Genomic DNA, 17,774 nt, shown 5'->3' with positions numbered 1-17,774 from the left:
GATTAATCTGCCTAAATCTATTTGAATTTAAATTATGAGATCTTTATCACAAATCGGGTCCATGGGCAGTACTGGCCTCGATCTTGATTTCCTTGCGCTTTCACTCTTCACAAAGTTGCCAAAGAGAGAGTCGCATGAGAAAGAGCGAATGCTGTCATGGACGACGACGACATCATTGATCTTGATGGTAAGGCCACCATTGCCTTCATGGACATTGAACAAACAAGACAAGCAAAAGCTTCAAGCAAAATGCAATTACCAAACATCCCAAACTCATACACTACTTTCAATAGAGGAGGAAGTAGCTCCAATCACTCAAGAAGAATGCTGGTCCATTATATCTTGCTTTTTCAACTCGGCTGGAGGACTGGTCCGTCAACAACTCTCCTCATTTAACGAATTTGTCGAAAACACAATCCAGGAAATCGTCGACGAAACTGGCAAAGTGACTGTACAGACAAACGCCCAGCATACTGGTGATGAAGAAGATGTCACCGTAAGTCGCTTTATATGCCATTTAACAGGGCGCCATCTATCTGATTGCACTGATGGACTCTAGTATTGAATTCTGACAAAACGACTCTGAACGTTTGTTTCTCATCGATTAGAGAAAGTATGTCGTATCATTTGGTCAGGTCGCCATGTCCAAACCAAGGCATAGAGAAGGCGATGGTGCCGATCGGGAGCTATATCCTCAAGATGCAAGACTTCGTGACTTAACGTATGTTGAAAATCTTGCCGAAATTTATTATATCATAGTCATTGATAACTTTTCGATTTGAATATCTAGATACGCAGCATCATTGATGGTCGATGTAAAGACTCAACTGTTTACTCTCACCAACAACACAGCAGACAAGGCTGATCCAGCGTCGTGGATTGAAGAGCCACTACCTGACGATGGTTTTTATGAAAAGATAAGCCTTGGTTATGTTCCCATCATGTAAGCGATTAGTAGCTTTCGTTGTTCCGTTTGGCGAACGAAGAAGCTGAACATTGCATTCTACATAGGTTGCGATCAAAGTATTGCTGGTTGGACGAAATGGAAGTGGAGACTATGGAAGCTGTCGGAGAGTGTCCTCCTGATCCTGTAAGCGTCTTCATTTGGCATCTGTTCCTTCGCTTTTTTCGCTGCTCACCCATGGACTTCGTTTGAAGGGAGGATACTTTGTCATCAATGGATCGGAAAAGGTGCTGATCGCTCAAGAACGAATGGCTACCAATCAAGTCTATGTCTTCCAGAAAGCACCAGGATCTGCAGTGTCATTCACTGCCGAAATACGTAGTCAGTTGTCTGATGGGCACAAGAAGGCTAGTGCCACTATGCTCAAACTAACCTCACCTGGAGAAAAGGGCAGAAAAAAGATGGTAAAATGATGATGATGGCAATCACGATAAGCATGAACTAACGCAGTATCTTCATTTTATTTCAACAGAGCATTGGTGGCAAAGTCATCCATACGTCAATGCCCTACATCAAAACCGACCTTCCTATATTTGTCGTGTTTCGAGCCATGAATATCATACCTGATGCTGACATCCTCTCCCATATTGCAAGTATTCCGCGTGTGTTCTGTCAAGTTGGATTGAATGTCCTAACCTGCATTGTTTCATAGTGTTACGATTTTAACGATTCTCAAATGCTCGAATATCTCAAGGTGAGAATATGCTTGCCTCGTCATCACATTAAGCTTTCTGACAATCCTTGTTTTTAGCCATGTATTGAAGAATCCTTTTCGATTCAAGACCAGACTGTAGCTCTATTGCATATTGCAGCTCGTGGCCAAGCTGCCAATTACACTCGAGACAAGAGAACAAAGTAAACATAGAGCAATGGACATACTTGCTGTAAAATGCAGTCATTCTTTGCAAGATTTCTCACCCTATGGCATTGTAGGTACGCTCAAGACATTCTTGTAAAGGAATTCCTTCCTCACGTTGCCATGCAATCATCCCAAATGACAAAGAAGGCTTATTTCTTTGGATATATGATTCATCGATTACTGCTAGCTGCTATGGAACGCCGAGAGACAGATGATCGTGATCATTTTGGAAAAAAGAGATTGGACTTGGCTGGTCCATTATTAGCTGGTCTCTTCCGTCTCTACTTCCAAAAGGTCACCAAGGATTTGAGCAAACATCTTACTAAAGTAAGTCATTACCCCGGCGTTCCGTCTTCTTTTTTTGGATGTCAATTGACTCTTCATTCTCAAGACTCTTGACTCAAAATCGGGTGTTGATGTGAGAATCATTGGTGGTCTTCGAGGTGCCACCATCACAAATGGGTTACGATATGCCCTAGCAACTGGTAATTGGGGTGATCAAGCAAAGGCTATGCAAGCACGTGCAGGTGTCTCTCAAGTGCTGAATCGATACACATATGTATCCACTCTATCGCACTTGCGTCGTCTAAATACTCCCATTGGTCGTGATGGTAAACTCGCTCGACCACGTCAACTTCACAACACTCATTGGGGTATGGTCTGTCCTGCTGAAACTCCAGAAGGCCAAGCTTGTGGTCTTGTAAAGAATCTATCGCTTATGGCTACCATATCTGTTGGAACACCAACCCAACCCATTGTCGAATTCTTGGATGAGGTATCCATGGAACGATTTGCCGATATATCGGCAAACCAGATTGAAGGATCTAGTAAAATATTCTTGAATGGATCATGGATTGGTATTCATCGAGATCCGGCGCAGATTGTAAAGTATTTAAAAGATCTCCGACGAGGTGGTGATATATCTGCCGAGATTTCCGTTATTTGGGATGTCAGAGATAAGGAGATTCGTGTATTCTCTGATGCAGGACGTATTCAAAGGCCACTCTTTGTGGTTGATGATGACGCTCAAAAACTCAAGTGGGAACTGAGTCCGTCTCTAGTTCGCACCTTTAAAAAGTCATTAGAGAAGCCAGATGACAGTATTCCAGAGGAGGAAAGAGAGGAGCCTCCGGTATGTGTTACGTCTTTGAGAGATTCAATATCTTTCCGGAGCTTTTTTTGCTTCTTGAAAGCTGATTGATGATTTTGCTCCGTTTTCTAGATCTTTGAATGGGAAATGTTTTTGAAGGATGGTGTTGTTGAATTGCTTGATACAGAAGAAGAAGAAACCGTCATGAGTAAGTTACTGCTTAGTTTCACTTGAAATTGCTCCATCTAACAACTTCTTCGTTTTTTGCTCATGTCTAGTTTGCATGTTCCCATCTGATCTGATTACACATCGAAAGCAATTGGAACAAATTGATCAGATTGAATTGAACGTACATCGATACAGTCATTGCGAAATTCATCCAAGTATGATATTGGGAGTTTGTGCTAGTATCATCCCTTTCCCAGATCACAATCAGGTATGTTTGAGATTCGATGAAAATTCAATTTCTCAGGATTCTCAAATTTCTGGAATCTTTCTAGTCTCCTCGTAACACATATCAATCTGCTATGGGTAAACAAGCTATGGGAGTGTTCTTGAGTAATTACCAGGTCAGCTATGAATGTGCCACAAAAGATTTTTTTGGTTTTTTGTTCTGACTAAGCTTCCTGTTTAGTTGAGAATGGATACTATGATGAACGTCTTGTTTTATGTGAGTGTTCAACGTATACAGCGCTGTTTAGTGCGAATCTTACCCTTCTTTGCCGGTAGCCTCAAAAACCACTGGGTGTGACACGAGCCATGCAATATCTCAAGTTTGTTGAGTTGCCAGCTGGTCAGAATGCTATTGTGTGCATCGCTTGTTATGGTGGATACAATCAAGAAGACTCGATGATCATGAATCAAGTATGTTCCATTTTGTTTCTCTGCTAGCTTATTTTTTTTGTGAAAACGTTGTATCTGATTTCTGACTCTGTTTGATCTCAAAACTAGTCATCGATTGATCGTGGTCTCTTCCGATCCATGTTTTATCGAACATACATTGATCAGGAAAAGAAGGTTGGTCGTTCCAACTTGAGTGAAACGATTGAGAAACCTACTCGAGAGACCACTCTGAGAATGAAGCATGGGTCATATAACAAGTTGGAGGATGATGGTATAATCGCTGTTGGCGAAACTGTTATTGGTGATGATATACTTATTGGAAAGGTAAGTTGGGGTGATCAGTTGGGTTTGAAGTTTATCGAGAACTACTGCTCAACTTCTACTACTACTCACAAACCCTCGACTTCAACAGACCATGCCTCTGTCTGCTGAAGAGGCTGGACAAGCTGCTGGCAAAACTCAACAAACCAAACGTGATATATCGACATCACTCCGGGCAGCCGAGACTGGTTTTGTTGATCAAGTTATGGTGACGGAGAACAATAGTGGATACAAGTTTGTTAAGGTCCGAGTACGTTCTATGCGTGTGCCTCAGATAGGAGACAAGTTTGCTTCGTAAGTAATCAACATTATGCATTTGTGCTTTTTTGCCTCTTACAAAATCCTGGTTTTCATATTTTAGTCGTCACGGTCAAAAGGGCACTGTTGGTATGACATATCGTCAAGAAGACATGCCCTTCACTGCACAAGGCATTGCACCAGACCTCATTATAAATCCACATGCCATTCCATCACGTATGACTATTGGTCACTTGGTTGAGTGTCTGTTATCAAAAGTTGGAGCATTACGAGGAAAGGAAGGAGATGCTACACCGTTTACCGATACGACTGTAGCTGACATATCACGTGAATTGGAAGAATATGGATTCCAGAAGCGAGGATTTGAAGTCTTGTTCCATGGACATACTGGGCGTAAACTAGAAGCTCAAGTTTTTACTGGACCGACTTTTTATCAGCGTCTTAAGCATATGGTTGACGATAAGGTGAGTACCGATAGAACTTCAGTGTTGCAATCATTTACAAGCACTTGTTTCGTCAACATTGGTCAACCAAGGAAAGCTCAAACGTGTCACTGCTATGAAATTAGATTCACTCTCGAGGTCGTGGTCCTGTTACAATGCTGACACGTCAACCAACGGAAGGTCGTGCTCGTGATGGTGGTTTACGTTTCGGTGAGATGGAACGTGATTGTATGATTTCTCATGGTGCTGCTCAGTTCTTGAAGGTATGGATTCACCGCGTCGCAAGGTCGCGACAATACCTCGTTTTAGTGAGACCTCCTTTGCATGTTGGTTCACCAAATTGCTTATTATAGGAACGATTATTCGATGCGTCGGATGCATATCAATTACACGTTTGTGATATATGTGGTCTGATTGCTATTGCAAATCTTAAGACTAACAAGTTTGAATGTCGAAGTTGTCGAAATACTACTCAAGTAAGTGTTTTCAATGGTGGAGAAGCAATTTTTGGTATGAAACTGACACGCGAGTTATTTATGTAGGTCTCAAAGGTGTTTATACCATACGCCGCCAAACTTCTCTTCCAGGAGTTGATGGCTATGAATATTGCACCTAGGCTGGTTGTGTTGGATGAAGAGTAGTTTTCTTGTATGTAAAAAGAGTGCATTTCAAACAAGGAGCAAAGAATACGACTTGCAATTAGGTCAGATGTCATATATATATATATGTTTTTCGGAACGCACGAATGTAATAGCCGATAAGATCGTGTTTTCGTTTGACTCGCTTCAAATTAAGACAAGAGAAACTATGTCAGCAGCACTTACAGAGACGTTTAGAAAGGCGAAGGCAGAGCAAAGTAAGTTCGCCACATAGCTATTTTCTTGTTGAGAAAGCGATGGCATGTCTCTTCATCATGAAAAGCCAAGCACAAGCGGAGTTGGGATATTTTGTGAGCAATGATTTTATGAACAAGGAAGAAAGACTGGGAGAGGCCAATGATAGTTTAGTTGGATATCTGAATGATTACTTCTATGCCTTTGTTTGATCGACATTGTTTCAAGTCAAATTGATCAAATCGGGAAACATCAAAAAAACTTCAACCACGTCATACTAAACTACTGTTGCTGTACATTAACTTAGAACCTGCGTTTGTGGCCTTTGTCACCGCTGGATTCCCTGAAGCTGAAGATACTGTAGATGTCTTGCTGGCTCTGCAACAAGGAGGAGCTGATATCATTGAGCTGGGTGGGTTCTGTATTGTCTGTGCAAGCTTGTGTTTTGGTTGAGCTAATCACAACTCACAATCTGCACTCGATAGGTGTGCCATTCTCAGATCCAATAGCTGATGGTCCAACAATTCAAGACTCTGGGCATGTAAGATCACCAGCAAAAAAGAAAGTCTTAAAACTCTCAGCATTTCTGACTGAATCTTTCACGCACATTAGAGAGCATTAATGAATGGAACCGATCTCGAGAAATGTATAGCATACACTGGTGAAGCTCGCTCCAAAGGCCTAACAGTGCCTGTCATACTTATGGGATACTACAACCCATTTTTGAATTACGGAGAAGCAAAACTATTGGATGATTGTAAAAATGTTGGAATTTCTGGATTTATTGTTGTTGATTTACCGCCTGAAGAGTCTGTTCGTTTCAGGGATTTATGTGTGGAGAAGGGGTATGAATTCGTCAAGGACGTTATTGGGTCGTTGGAACTTGATCTCTCTTTCTCATCGTCTCTTCTTGTTGAATAGACTAAGTTACGTTCCAATGATTGCCCCATCAACTACCGAAGCCAGAATACAATCCCTCGCATCAGTCGCTGACGCATTCATTTATGTGGTATCTACAATGGGCGTGACAGGTGCAAGATCTCAAGTCAATGTCGAACTACCAAACATCTTGGCTCGTATTCGGAAATACACTAATGTGCCATTAGCTGTTGGATTTGGTGTTGCTACAAGAGAACAATTTGAATCCGTCGCCTTACATGCTGATGGCGTTGTTATTGGATCGCAGATTATTACTACGCTTGACAAGGCTGGTATGTATGGATGTCATCTATGTCGTATTTGTCGTCTCCTATATGGTGCTCATAGTACAACGTTTTAGGCAAGAGCGAGAGGGCTCAGAAAGTGAAAGAATATGCTCAATATGTGACTGGTTTCAATAGTACAAAACGTATGCGACTAGCAAATGCTGAGCTAGTTTGATCATGACGAGTTTGACCGGATGAATTTTTTTAGCTCATGCCAATGGAACAACCGCAACAGCAGTCACACCTTCAATACCTTCGAGTAACGGACATGTTACTGAACATCATGTAAGCGAATTCGTACTTAAAGAAGAGAAAAAAAGCTCATATGATTCTTGAGTATAGGCCCTTCCCAAACACATTCTTGACGATCGATTTGGACAATTCGGTGGTCAGTATGCACCTGAATCATTAGTGGATTGTTTAGATGAGATTGAAAAGGTAAATGATGGATTGAATGGGAAATTTCAAGCTGTGATCAAAAATGTCTGTCGTTGACCTGTACTCATCTCGTCCTCTCTCCGAAAACCCCCAGGCGTTTGTGCAAGCTAAAAGTGATCCAGCATTCTGGGAAGAGTTCAAGTCACATTATCAGTTTATGGGACGACCATCGTCATTACATGTTGCAGAGAGAATGACCAAAGAAGCCGGTATGAGTTGTTGGTCAATTCGGGTTCTTTTTTGCGACTAACTCGCTAACTCATACGAACATAAAGGTGGTGCACGAATCTGGCTGAAACGTGAAGACTTGAACCACACAGGTTCCCACAAAATCAACAATGCATTAGGGCAAGTCCTATTAGCCCGTCGCTTAGGCAAAAAGCGTATCATTGCAGAAACAGGAGCAGGACAACACGGGGTAGCGACCGCCACAGTCTGTGCCAAATTCGGAATGGAGTGTATCATATACATGGGATCAGAAGATGTACGAAGACAAGCACTTAACGTCTTCCGTATTCGTTTATTGGGTGCTAGGGTCGTTGCCGTTGATTCTGGATCAAAAACATTAAAAGATGCTATAAACCAAGCCATGAGAGATTGGGTGACGAATGTTGATACTACTCATTATATTATCGGATCTGCTATTGGACCACATCCGTTCCCATTGATGGTACGAGAGTTCCAGTCCGTTATTGGACGGGAAACTCGTGAGCAATTGATGGCTACTATTGGGAAATTGCCTGATGCTGTTGTTGCTTGTGTGGGTGGTGGATCAAATGCGATTGGCATGTTCCATCCCTTTGTGGAGGACAAGTCTGTGCGTATTGTTGGTGTTGAAGCTGCTGGTGATGGTAAGACAATCCCTAGTGTTATAAGCCATCTTCTGTGTGTTTTTTGGTCCATGATGCTCAACGTTTTCTTCTTTTGAAAATTTTAGGTGTTGAAACTGGACGACACTCTGCAACATTGAGTGCTGGTCGTCCTGGTGTGTTACATGGTACGAGAACATATCTCATGCAAGATGAACATGGTCAGATTATTGAAACACATAGTATCAGTGCTGTAAGTTGTAGAGGTTTCAGCTTTTTTCGCACTGCACGGAACAAAACTTTTCTCCGTACAGCTTCATAACACTGCGTTTAATAGGGTCTCGATTACCCAGGTGTAGGACCTGAACACGCTTGGATGAAGGATACAGGACGTGCTGAATACGTTGCAGTGACTGACAAAGAATCCATGATTGGTTTCCGCAAGATGTGTGAATTAGAAGGTGAGCTTCCCTAGAAGGAAAAGATGGAGACGCGCAAAAAAAAGATACAAGATACAATGGCGCACGAGAAATGAACCCAAGACTTATCACAACACACCATATACACCATTGACACGCTTCACCTCCTTAGGTATCATTCCAGCATTAGAAACCGCACATGCCATCTATCATATCATGAAACTAGCTGCCACATTACCAGCAAACCAAGATATCGTCTTGTGTTTGAGTGGTCGTGGTGACAAGGATGTCGTGTCTGTAGCTGAAAATCTACCTAAATTTGGAGAAGCTATTGGATGGGATTTACGTTTTGAGGGCTCTATTATGAGTGCTATGCCTAGTAGCAGTCATTAATTGAGTGCCTCGTGGCAGGTTTTTTGGCTCTTTAGGGAGCAGTCAAAAAGAAGGAACATGCAACAAAACCATTTTGATCAATAAGATTTCATTTTCTTTGCCTCTACCCACTCGTGTTGATATGTAAGACGTGTTTTGAGGAATCGTCGTCGTCCCAATTTGCAGACTTGCCAAAAGAAACTGATTGTAAAATGTCTTCATGGCAAGGTGCGTAATTCCTGCTCACCGCTCATTACAAGATTTGTGTATCGACACTCAACTCCTTTGCCCATTGTTCACTAATCCCAAGCATTGTTCCCTACTCCGAAACTTGGCTCTGGCGAATAGTGGTGTATGTGGCGTTATTCTTTTATTCTGTTGAACAGTGTTCTTCACGTCGTTGGTGTTGCTGACAATCAAGATACAATACGTCAGTCACTTCCAGATAGTTCAATGTTCGAATATTTTGTTCCTTGTCAAACAATGTGCGATTTCGGACCATATATGGAGAACGCTGCAGTGTTCTTCACAGTGCAAAAGTAAGATCAAACAACGTAGTTGTCCTTTTCCCGTCATTCTAACTGCTTCCTCACACCGAACGAAAAAGGACCCCATCAACCGCAATATTTACTCCAGATCAAAACTTTTTTACGACACAACCCGTTCTTGATACGATTTCTTGACTAGACAAAACCAAAATCCAGCAACAAACCATTTCCGAGATTTTAACAGATCAAAGCATAATCTATATTTCATCACTGCTCCGAATAAAACTCATTAAAATTGAGTCTGAAACTCAAGAATCGTAAACTAGTATCAGGGTGCTTGGATATCATGGTGATCAAGGCAGACAATTCGTCCTGTTGAAATATGACGTTAGTAGTCAACACCTGCCATATGCGAAAAAATAAGAAGAGCCCGAATGGCAATTCGTACACATACCCGAAATAGTATCGCGATATCCTTCATATTCTGTCGAACAGTCTGTAAAGTATTTTCTGTACTGGATGTTGTTGATTGTGAAGGTGGTGGAGGTTTGTCATCCGATTCACTTAGCCCAACACGACCCTATTGTTGGAAGAGATTCAAACTAATGTTTCATGCAGTCTGAATGTTTTTTGCTTGGCTCCACACTCACCTCCAAATTCTTTTTGTATGTGCCTTGATTTTCAACTTGTTTTAGCCTTAATTCTGTCATAGCATGATGATACAGCATGTCCTAGAGAATCAATTGGTTGATTAATGCGAGATTCAAGGACCCCAAATACAAATTCAAAGGTCAAGGGCCCAGATCTTACTCGAGCAACTCGGAACTGAAGTATCGTATCAAACAACTTCATAAGCCTTGGAAACAAGTTTTGCTAGTTGAAAGAAGAAAATGAGTGCCAGGTCTTCCACAAGAAAAGAACCTTTTATCCGAAAGTATAAATGCCTCACATTTGACGGAGTATAGGATCCAGACGCCAACAGCCCTTTCGTAATGATACCATTAAGGTACTTGTTGTGTGCTTGAACCAGTAAATCCAGGTCTCCGGATTTCTTGTTGATGAAACTGACTAGCTCATCCCAAGAGCACTCCAACACCTGGAAGGAACACGAAAAAAATCTCGGTCACGAAGATAAACAGCTTTCACAGTGAGAGCTAGCCTCACCTCAAACAGAATGTAATACTGCAACTGATACGTGAAATGAATCATTTCCGACCAAATCACGTTTGAATAATGGAAATCAGCGGCAATTCCTAAATGCAGATTTCTGATGAGAAAGACTTAAAAAAAATCGTCCTGCACAATGAATACCTTCGACCTGGCGAAACAATTGAGCTCGTGTCATTTGCTGTCTCCAAGCTGAAGATAAAGCATGTTCTACTCGTTTCAGCCTCCATAGGAATGTAAAGAGTTTGCCATACTGATGCATAGTTTGTGGCGTGAATACAGTGCTTATCGGTGGATCCACATGATACTCCAATGTAAACACGTCCCATCCCAAATCACCAGGCGAGACCTATCGATTAATGATACGACGGCTTACAATTTACATCTCGACAAAACAAAAAGAACTTTGTAAGTCATGGTATACCTCCAAGATCTTGACATCCAATCTCTTTAGCACATCAACATCATCATATTGAGCATTTGATAATCGTATGGCAGCTTCTAATGTACCAGTCAGATTGTGTCGATACAAGGTGCTAGCTGGTTTGGATAAACTCGATCTATGTAATACAATTAGTTGAATGAGATCACTGCTGAAAAAGCCTGCATCAAATAGAGACATACCCTAATGAGTCCATCAGATATTGCACAAAGTCTCCTTGACCCAACAACAAGAATCTCTTGAGAGCAGCAAAGTGTTCCATGAGCTTGTATCGATTGAAGAGAATGTCCAACAAAGTTTTGCTGGTGATGGTATAGACTGATTCTACTATTGTTTCTAAAGCGTGTAGATCTCCATATTCTAATCCTGCAGTTTTGTTGAAAATAAATCAGCTTCCGACGAGACCGGCAAAAAAATGTCTTATGGCCTCAATTAATGGCTGATTGCTGGACTACCTTGCGAGCCATGAATTCCTTTGTTGGACACGACAAACGTCGAATCTTTACAACTGATCCGTATAAAGTTGAGAGACTTTCCGATCAAATAGATCTAAGTAGAAACGAGAGGCATCAGCAACGAAACGCATGAATCGTTTCATTTGTTAGGTTTTTTATTTTACCTTTCGAGCAACAGCTTTGGGTATATAACTGGGAAGCATGTCTTGTCTCACAGAATACTTTGACCTCCATAGATTCTGATCATCAGCACTTGGATCAGCCATGACAAAGAATTCATTGAATGGATCATCAATTTCGCCTTCATAAATCCATCGTGTCAACATTTCATAAAATGGTCGTGAAACCTATAACCAGGGGACATCGAATTGGTGACTACCAATAAAACCGCGCTGTGCATCTCCCAAGACTCACCTCCACAAGAAGGTGATTTATAAACTGCTGTACGAACGGATCACCATGATTGATGTAATTGTATATAAGCGATATCAGTGCCCCTCCACGATGACCTATTTGTTAGAATTTGAGATCTGCAAATACCCATATGACAGCAAAAAGTGGAAGAAAACACCGAGATACCTGAACACAAATCAGCAATGACACCCATCATACGCAGCCTCTGTAACGGCTCATGCGTCCAAATAACAAGTCGTCGTAATGACAACCCAGATGCCACAAAGAATGAGGGAATGCTTGATGCATCAGGTATATTCAATTGTCCCTCCAGAATAGCCACCAGACGATGATAATCAGTCAGTTCTTGGAATAGAGCTGAACATAAACTCTAAGGAAATCATGTGAAGGGGTTGTTAAGTGTTGGCGAGCGACTCGATGACACATTCTTTTATACCTGTCCAACCAACCCAATCGAAGTGTCTAGTTTACTTGAATCCAAAAACTCTTGTATTCGTCGATATAGATATCCCAATTCAGATAACTTCGTGAGAATATCTTGTGTTGGTTGTGGAATTCCGACCTAAAAGCGAAACGCGTAAAAAAAAGGTGCCCATAAATACGAAAATATGATCAACGACATCCAACTCACATCTGGATCAACCACATACGTATCTTGTGATATATCAAACTTGACGAATTTGCCATCAATTCCTTGAAAGACGTAAATCATATCTCGAACCAAATCGACCTCTAGAAAAGGAAGACGTTTCAGTGCTGCTGTTCTGAATAGGCTGGTACTTTCATGTGTTTTCCTCTGCTGCTTCACGTGTTGTTTCGAGCCCTCTGTTTACCTCGAATAGCCCTTGTAGACGAATAATATATATCAGCTCGTTGTCGATTCGGAGAAGAGCTACCTTTCGATTGTTTCGTTCGAGTTGGTGAATATGATTGTAATCTGGGAGCAGCAGCAGATGTCGGTGGAATGTCTTTTTGAGGAGCCATAATATGAGACGATGGAATCCATGGTTCATCACGCTACCGAGAATGATGTCAGCGTAAAAAAGGCAAACCTTCCCAGGGTACATGTTTTATTCAACTGCAACGTCGACCTTACTGCCGTAGACGAAGCACCATCCAGATGTGAAAAGACCAACTTGTCACTCAGCGAGTTGAGAAAATACAGAACAGACCACTTGTCCTGTGGTACTTTCTGTGGATAGTTGTGCGAGAAGTCAGTTCATAATCATCACCAATCCACATCGCACGAGTTATTACTTTGATGGATAGCTTTGTAACCAAAGTTCCTAGTTCAGCAGCCTTCTCAGGACGATTGTCTCTCTTTGCCACTAATATTGAGGGATAACTGATTGAGCACAAAACCCCATATTGCTTAAGATGAATGTTGCGATCTTACAATTTTTCTTCATCGTATCAACTAATTTGAAGACATCATGCGAACTTGGAACAGTCAACCGACTAGAAAATAGCAAAACTTCTGGGTTAGCTTAAAAGCGTTACAGTCGATCTTGAATGGCTGTTTTTGTGCATACCTTGCTAATATCCTCATAGCATATTGATGAACATGGTCTAAATCCAAATAAAAGACCAAGACTGTTAAATAATTTCAAGTTGCAATAGCTCCTCCTCATACAGCTCCATCCAACCCCAAAAATCCAAACACCAATTTTAATATCGTTCTCTTAACAAACTAGATCCATACCAGATCTATCCTGATGAGCATGTCCAAGCGTATGCTGTACCAGTTGAAATGTCAATTTAGATATGATGTTGGCCCGATTCACACTAGCGTTCGTTTCCTCGTTGATTACATTGTGATGCTGCTGCTGCGAGTTGGTTGATGATGATAATGGTGGGCTCATGAAGCTTGATGATGAACTAGCTAGCATGGCACATGTAAAGATATTTATGCGTTTTCAAGAAGTAACTTGTTTTCAAATGTCCGTCTCTCTGATCTCCCTCAATTTACTCTGTTCTTGGCTTTTGAGAAATGAGAGTGCTGTGACGCAACTTTGCAGCGTATTACGCGATGCCGACGCGTTAGCATTCATGATTTATATTATTATTCATAGTGTCCATTATCTTACATTCCTATGAGCATGCAAAAAAGAAAAAAGATTCAAGTATTTACACATCCCACTACGAGTCTTCATCATCAGAATCATAAGCTCCCAACAGACTCAATCCTTTTGCCACTGGGGGCTTCTGTGCAGCACTAGTCGCTATTGCTTTCTTCTTTGCAGCTGGCTCTTCACTCTTCTTGTCCGCAGACTCATCACCAGTCTCTATCCCCTTACGTTTCCTCACAACACCTTCTAACGACTGCTTTTTATGCTGCTGTATAACTCGTCCCTTCACACTTCCAGTACTGCTAGCACTAGGCTGTATACCAACAACCGAAGCAATCTCTCGCACTACAGAAGCAACGGGTATAGTCTCTTCTAATGGACCAGAGCCAGCTTCCTGTCTAAACTTTTCTAACTCTTCTTTATCTTGATCGTGTATTTGTCGTTTGGTGTTGCTGTTTTCGATGTTGCTTTGTAGTAAAAAGTCCACTTCGTCCTCGTCTAGTCTTTTGATCAGGTTGCCTAGAGGTGTGATTGAAATCAGTCACGGATGGAATTATGAGTATCTGCATATGAACTGAGGAGTAGTTTCTCACTGAATCGAGTCATTTCCTGAAACTAGAAATGAGACCATGGGGTTAGTCTGCTTTGAATGCCACGTCAACCAGTACAACAACTCTCACTGTACCTCATCATCCTTTTTGGTCTTTTGTTCCTGTAATCGCTCGTATAGAGTTCGTGGATCGTAGTTCTGTGGAGCAGTAGGCTCTGGCAGCCCGAGTTTTACTCGTTCAGCCTTTGCAGCTTCCAATGAAGCCTCCGTGACAAACTTGGACATATTTCAAGTGCACGTACAATAGCGGGTTGAGCGATTGAAGAGGAGACTTTATTGACTGAGAGTATCCTTGTGGTTTGCGGAGCTGTGTGGTGGAGTGCCAATGTTGATGAGAGTCAACCAGTGGTTGACGAGAAGAACAAGCCAAAAGAGATTGAGGACGCTACAGAAGAATAAGTCATGGAATGAAGGTTAGCTTAGACTCTGAGGAACTTGATCGCAAACAAGACATCAATTTGATGACCACAAAAAAAGTCTCAGGTTAATGAGCAATGCAAGACCAGAGTTCATTCCAAGCCGTTACCTGTTTCAATGATCTTGGAACCTGAGTGTCCTTGATGCAGCAGTCTTGTCAGCAACAATAACTAAATGTCTTGCGAGATTCGTGATTCGTGCGAGGAGAACACGAGAGAAAACAGCATTCATACTTACCACAGTCAACAGTCCAGATATTTACGTGTTTTTACGCGTCATAAGTCCGAGATCTCTTCAAGATTAAATGAAATTACGTCCTGCTCTGAGCACTTACTCGATTTACGTTTCTAGCATTCCCTTGACTTTACTGCATCAGCCACGAAGCGAAGACTACCGGGCCTGCCCAAGTCTTCTTGACACGTCTATTACTACATTCGATTCTTCAAAATCTAGGTAAGGTCCCATCAGTTGGGGATGAGTCGCCGGTTTTCGATTTTTTTGTTTACTGTTGACTTTGACATTTGCAAGCCTTCAATCAAGTCTGCTAGCTTTTGCATTCATCTTTATTCTCATTGAAATTTGAGAATCTTTACTCTTTACTTGGTGTCTTGGCACTCGACCCTCACAATTCGCCAACATTTGACCATAGTCTTCTCACACTCAACCATGGATCCATGGACCAATGGCTGGGGATCGCACTCAACCCTTTCAAAGGTTGCCGAACCCAAAATACCTGGATATCTATGTCAAGCTCCCATCGACACCATCGACTATACCGGCCTGCAAACCAAAGACAGGAACCAACAGTCGCTCTACTTTTTCAATGACTTGTCTCCTGGTTTTGCCTTCATGCTCATGCCGGGTGCAAGAGCTCATGTAGCTCTCGTCGAATTACTGCAAACGGAAGCGAAAGCTCGTGGATATCATGAAGTGGTGACCCCACTCATGTTTAACTCAAAGCTGTTTGCTGAGACTGGACATGCTGATGTCAAGGTAACCTTCTGAATGCTTGCGGTCGTAGTCATTCACATATATATGACTGTCTGTGAAACCAATGCATTTAGATCTTTATTCTCTTGACCTTTTTTTGTCCTTTAGAACATGTTTACACTGGATGTCGAGAAGGAGGTCTTTGCTCTGAAACCCTTTGGATGTCCAGCTCATACTCTGCTTTACAAGAACAGAGCTCGATCCCATAAAGAATTGGTCAGTTTACCTGGGGGTGTGCTCACAAAAAAGCCGTAACCCTACAGAATATGGTTACGAACATCACATCCTCACGCACATCTTGTTTTGCTGTCTCTTTAGCCATTACGATTCATTGACTTTGCTGTAAATCATATCTATCGAGATGCGTCGGAAACAGACAAGAATGGTCTATTCAAGACGAGAAAGACCACATGTGATGACGGTAAATTACCAGAGAGAGCTTGTCTCCATTTTTCATCCTCTCCATGCGCAGTTGTCAACTAAATCCTTGCTCTTTAATATCAGGCCACGTATTCTGCAGACCAGACCAAGTAGAATCCGAAGTCGCCCAAATCGTCGAATCCGCTTCATACATATACAAGCTCTTTCAGCTTGATGCCACCATTACCGCTTCCTTAACTCGACCACCAGGAAACACATCAGACTTATGGACTAGTCTGGCATCATCCGTCACAAAAGCACTCGCCAACACCAAATATACCAAAAACGATTCACCAAACATATACGGCCCGTCAGTAACATTCAGCATAAAACTCGCCAACCAAATAATACAAATAGGAAGCATCCAAGTCGATATAATACTTCCCCAGCAAATGAAATGCACATACCAGAACGATGATCCTAGTAAACCCATCGCTACACCAGTAGTCATTCATCGTAGCATCGTTGGTGGCATTGAACGCTTTTTAGGTATCTTGCTATATCTTAATAATGGTGCACTGCCATATTATCTGTCGCCGTATCAGGTTGTCGTCCTGCCAGCTTCTGAATCAAAGTATGCCGAACGTATACGGTTGGAGCTGGCTGATGTGAAGGTATCAGTGGATGTAGATTACAAGGCTATTGATGACTTTGATAAGGCTGTCACCAATGCCAGAGCGAAACATACATATCTGGCAGTTACATTTGGTAAAGGTGATGACGAGAAGAGTGTTGTGCAGGTTGCGCTGCTTGATGGTAGTAGTGGAAAGCTATCGAATAGTACGATGCCATTGAAACAATTGGTGTCGTATTGTCGAGGCTTGAGTGCCAGTAAAGCAAACAAGCCTACAAAAATATAGACAATTAAACGGCATTACGAAAATGGTGTCGTATTGTCAAGGCTTGAGTGCCAGTAAAGCAAACAAGCCTACAAAAATATAGACCATTAAACGGCATTACGGAAACTAAACATTAAAAAGCATTATGAAAATACGTATATCGTCATTTAGTAGAAACCTCTTTGCAAAAGTCGAAATCTGCTCACACTCTCTTTACGTGCCTTTCTTTTTCTTTGCTTGTTCCTTTTTTACAGGTCCGGGCTGCAATGGAACAAACAACTACGTTCACCGGACATTTCCCAAATTTCAAGGAGCGACTTCTAGGAGGTTTGATCGCGTTTTGCGTTTTGCGATGTTGGCACTTTGGAATCACGCGTCACGCTGCACGTTCATGATCAGCATATAATCATCGGCATCAAAGCATCAAGCTCGCTCAACTGGTGCAAACACCCAACACGTATACAATAAGGTCATTGTTGTTCTATATTAAAAACCAAATCTTGATCTTAAGGCTGGTTGCGTTTTGCGTGTGTGGTGAGGATCAGATAACAAACGTTTTACATTATATTACAACAAAAACAGGCCACCTCGCTCTCTCTCTCTCTCTCT

At 41.8% G+C, this 17,774-nt stretch overlaps 4 protein-coding genes across 4 annotated transcripts; 2 read left to right on the top strand and 2 right to left on the bottom strand.

Annotated features, from left to right (window-relative positions):
• Window positions 1-156: 156 nt before the first annotated feature.
• SmJEL517_g02789 (DNA-directed RNA polymerase) lies at window positions 157-5,419 on the top strand (the record flags this gene model as incomplete). The annotated part of the gene is made up of 22 exons (XM_031168717.1): window positions 157-187; window positions 294-496; window positions 609-721; window positions 791-943; window positions 1,012-1,090; window positions 1,159-1,368; window positions 1,437-1,568; window positions 1,617-1,658; window positions 1,716-1,819; window positions 1,898-2,150; window positions 2,215-2,955; window positions 3,046-3,121; window positions 3,192-3,349; window positions 3,414-3,482; window positions 3,548-3,583; window positions 3,643-3,777; window positions 3,865-4,080; window positions 4,169-4,371; window positions 4,439-4,799; window positions 4,904-5,041; window positions 5,132-5,254; window positions 5,321-5,419. The coding sequence occupies 22 exons, from the start codon at window positions 157-159 to the stop codon at window positions 5,417-5,419; spliced, it is 3,675 nt and encodes a 1,224-aa protein (XP_031025217.1).
• A 166-nt stretch (window positions 5,420-5,585) lies between these two features.
• Window positions 5,586-8,875, top strand: TRP5 (tryptophan synthase; the record flags this gene model as incomplete). The annotated part of the gene is made up of 13 exons (XM_031168716.1): window positions 5,586-5,634; window positions 5,919-6,023; window positions 6,097-6,152; window positions 6,224-6,456; window positions 6,533-6,822; window positions 6,891-6,959; window positions 7,025-7,101; window positions 7,159-7,254; window positions 7,349-7,463; window positions 7,530-8,105; window positions 8,192-8,316; window positions 8,401-8,524; window positions 8,655-8,875. The coding sequence occupies 13 exons, from the start codon at window positions 5,586-5,588 to the stop codon at window positions 8,873-8,875; spliced, it is 2,136 nt and encodes a 711-aa protein (XP_031025216.1).
• A 734-nt stretch (window positions 8,876-9,609) lies between these two features.
• On the bottom strand, window positions 9,610-13,682 carry SmJEL517_g02787 (uncharacterized protein; the record flags this gene model as incomplete). The annotated part of the gene is made up of 21 exons (XM_031168715.1): window positions 9,610-9,714; window positions 9,797-9,922; window positions 9,993-10,073; window positions 10,153-10,215; window positions 10,292-10,438; window positions 10,507-10,595; window positions 10,654-10,858; window positions 10,934-11,069; window positions 11,134-11,317; window positions 11,407-11,500; window positions 11,571-11,753; window positions 11,821-11,915; window positions 11,986-12,190; window positions 12,257-12,382; window positions 12,452-12,552; window positions 12,654-12,837; window positions 12,917-13,012; window positions 13,078-13,148; window positions 13,217-13,278; window positions 13,353-13,413; window positions 13,523-13,682. The coding sequence occupies 21 exons, from the start codon at window positions 13,680-13,682 to the stop codon at window positions 9,610-9,612; spliced, it is 2,574 nt and encodes an 857-aa protein (XP_031025219.1).
• Window positions 13,683-13,959: 277 nt separating this feature from the next.
• Window positions 13,960-14,724, bottom strand: SmJEL517_g02786 (uncharacterized protein; the record flags this gene model as incomplete). Its single annotated transcript, XM_031168714.1, has 3 exons — window positions 13,960-14,408; window positions 14,483-14,504; window positions 14,575-14,724. The coding sequence occupies 3 exons, from the start codon at window positions 14,722-14,724 to the stop codon at window positions 13,960-13,962; spliced, it is 621 nt and encodes a 206-aa protein (XP_031025218.1).
• Window positions 14,725-17,774: the final 3,050 nt, after the last annotated feature.

Source organism: Synchytrium microbalum, assembly GCF_006535985.1.
Source record: "Synchytrium microbalum strain JEL517 chromosome Unknown SmJEL517_scf0013, whole genome shotgun sequence".
NCBI classification, from domain to species: Eukaryota; Fungi; Chytridiomycota; class Chytridiomycetes; order Synchytriales; family Synchytriaceae; genus Synchytrium; species Synchytrium microbalum.
This window is presented reverse-complemented; position numbering and strand designations above follow the sequence as displayed.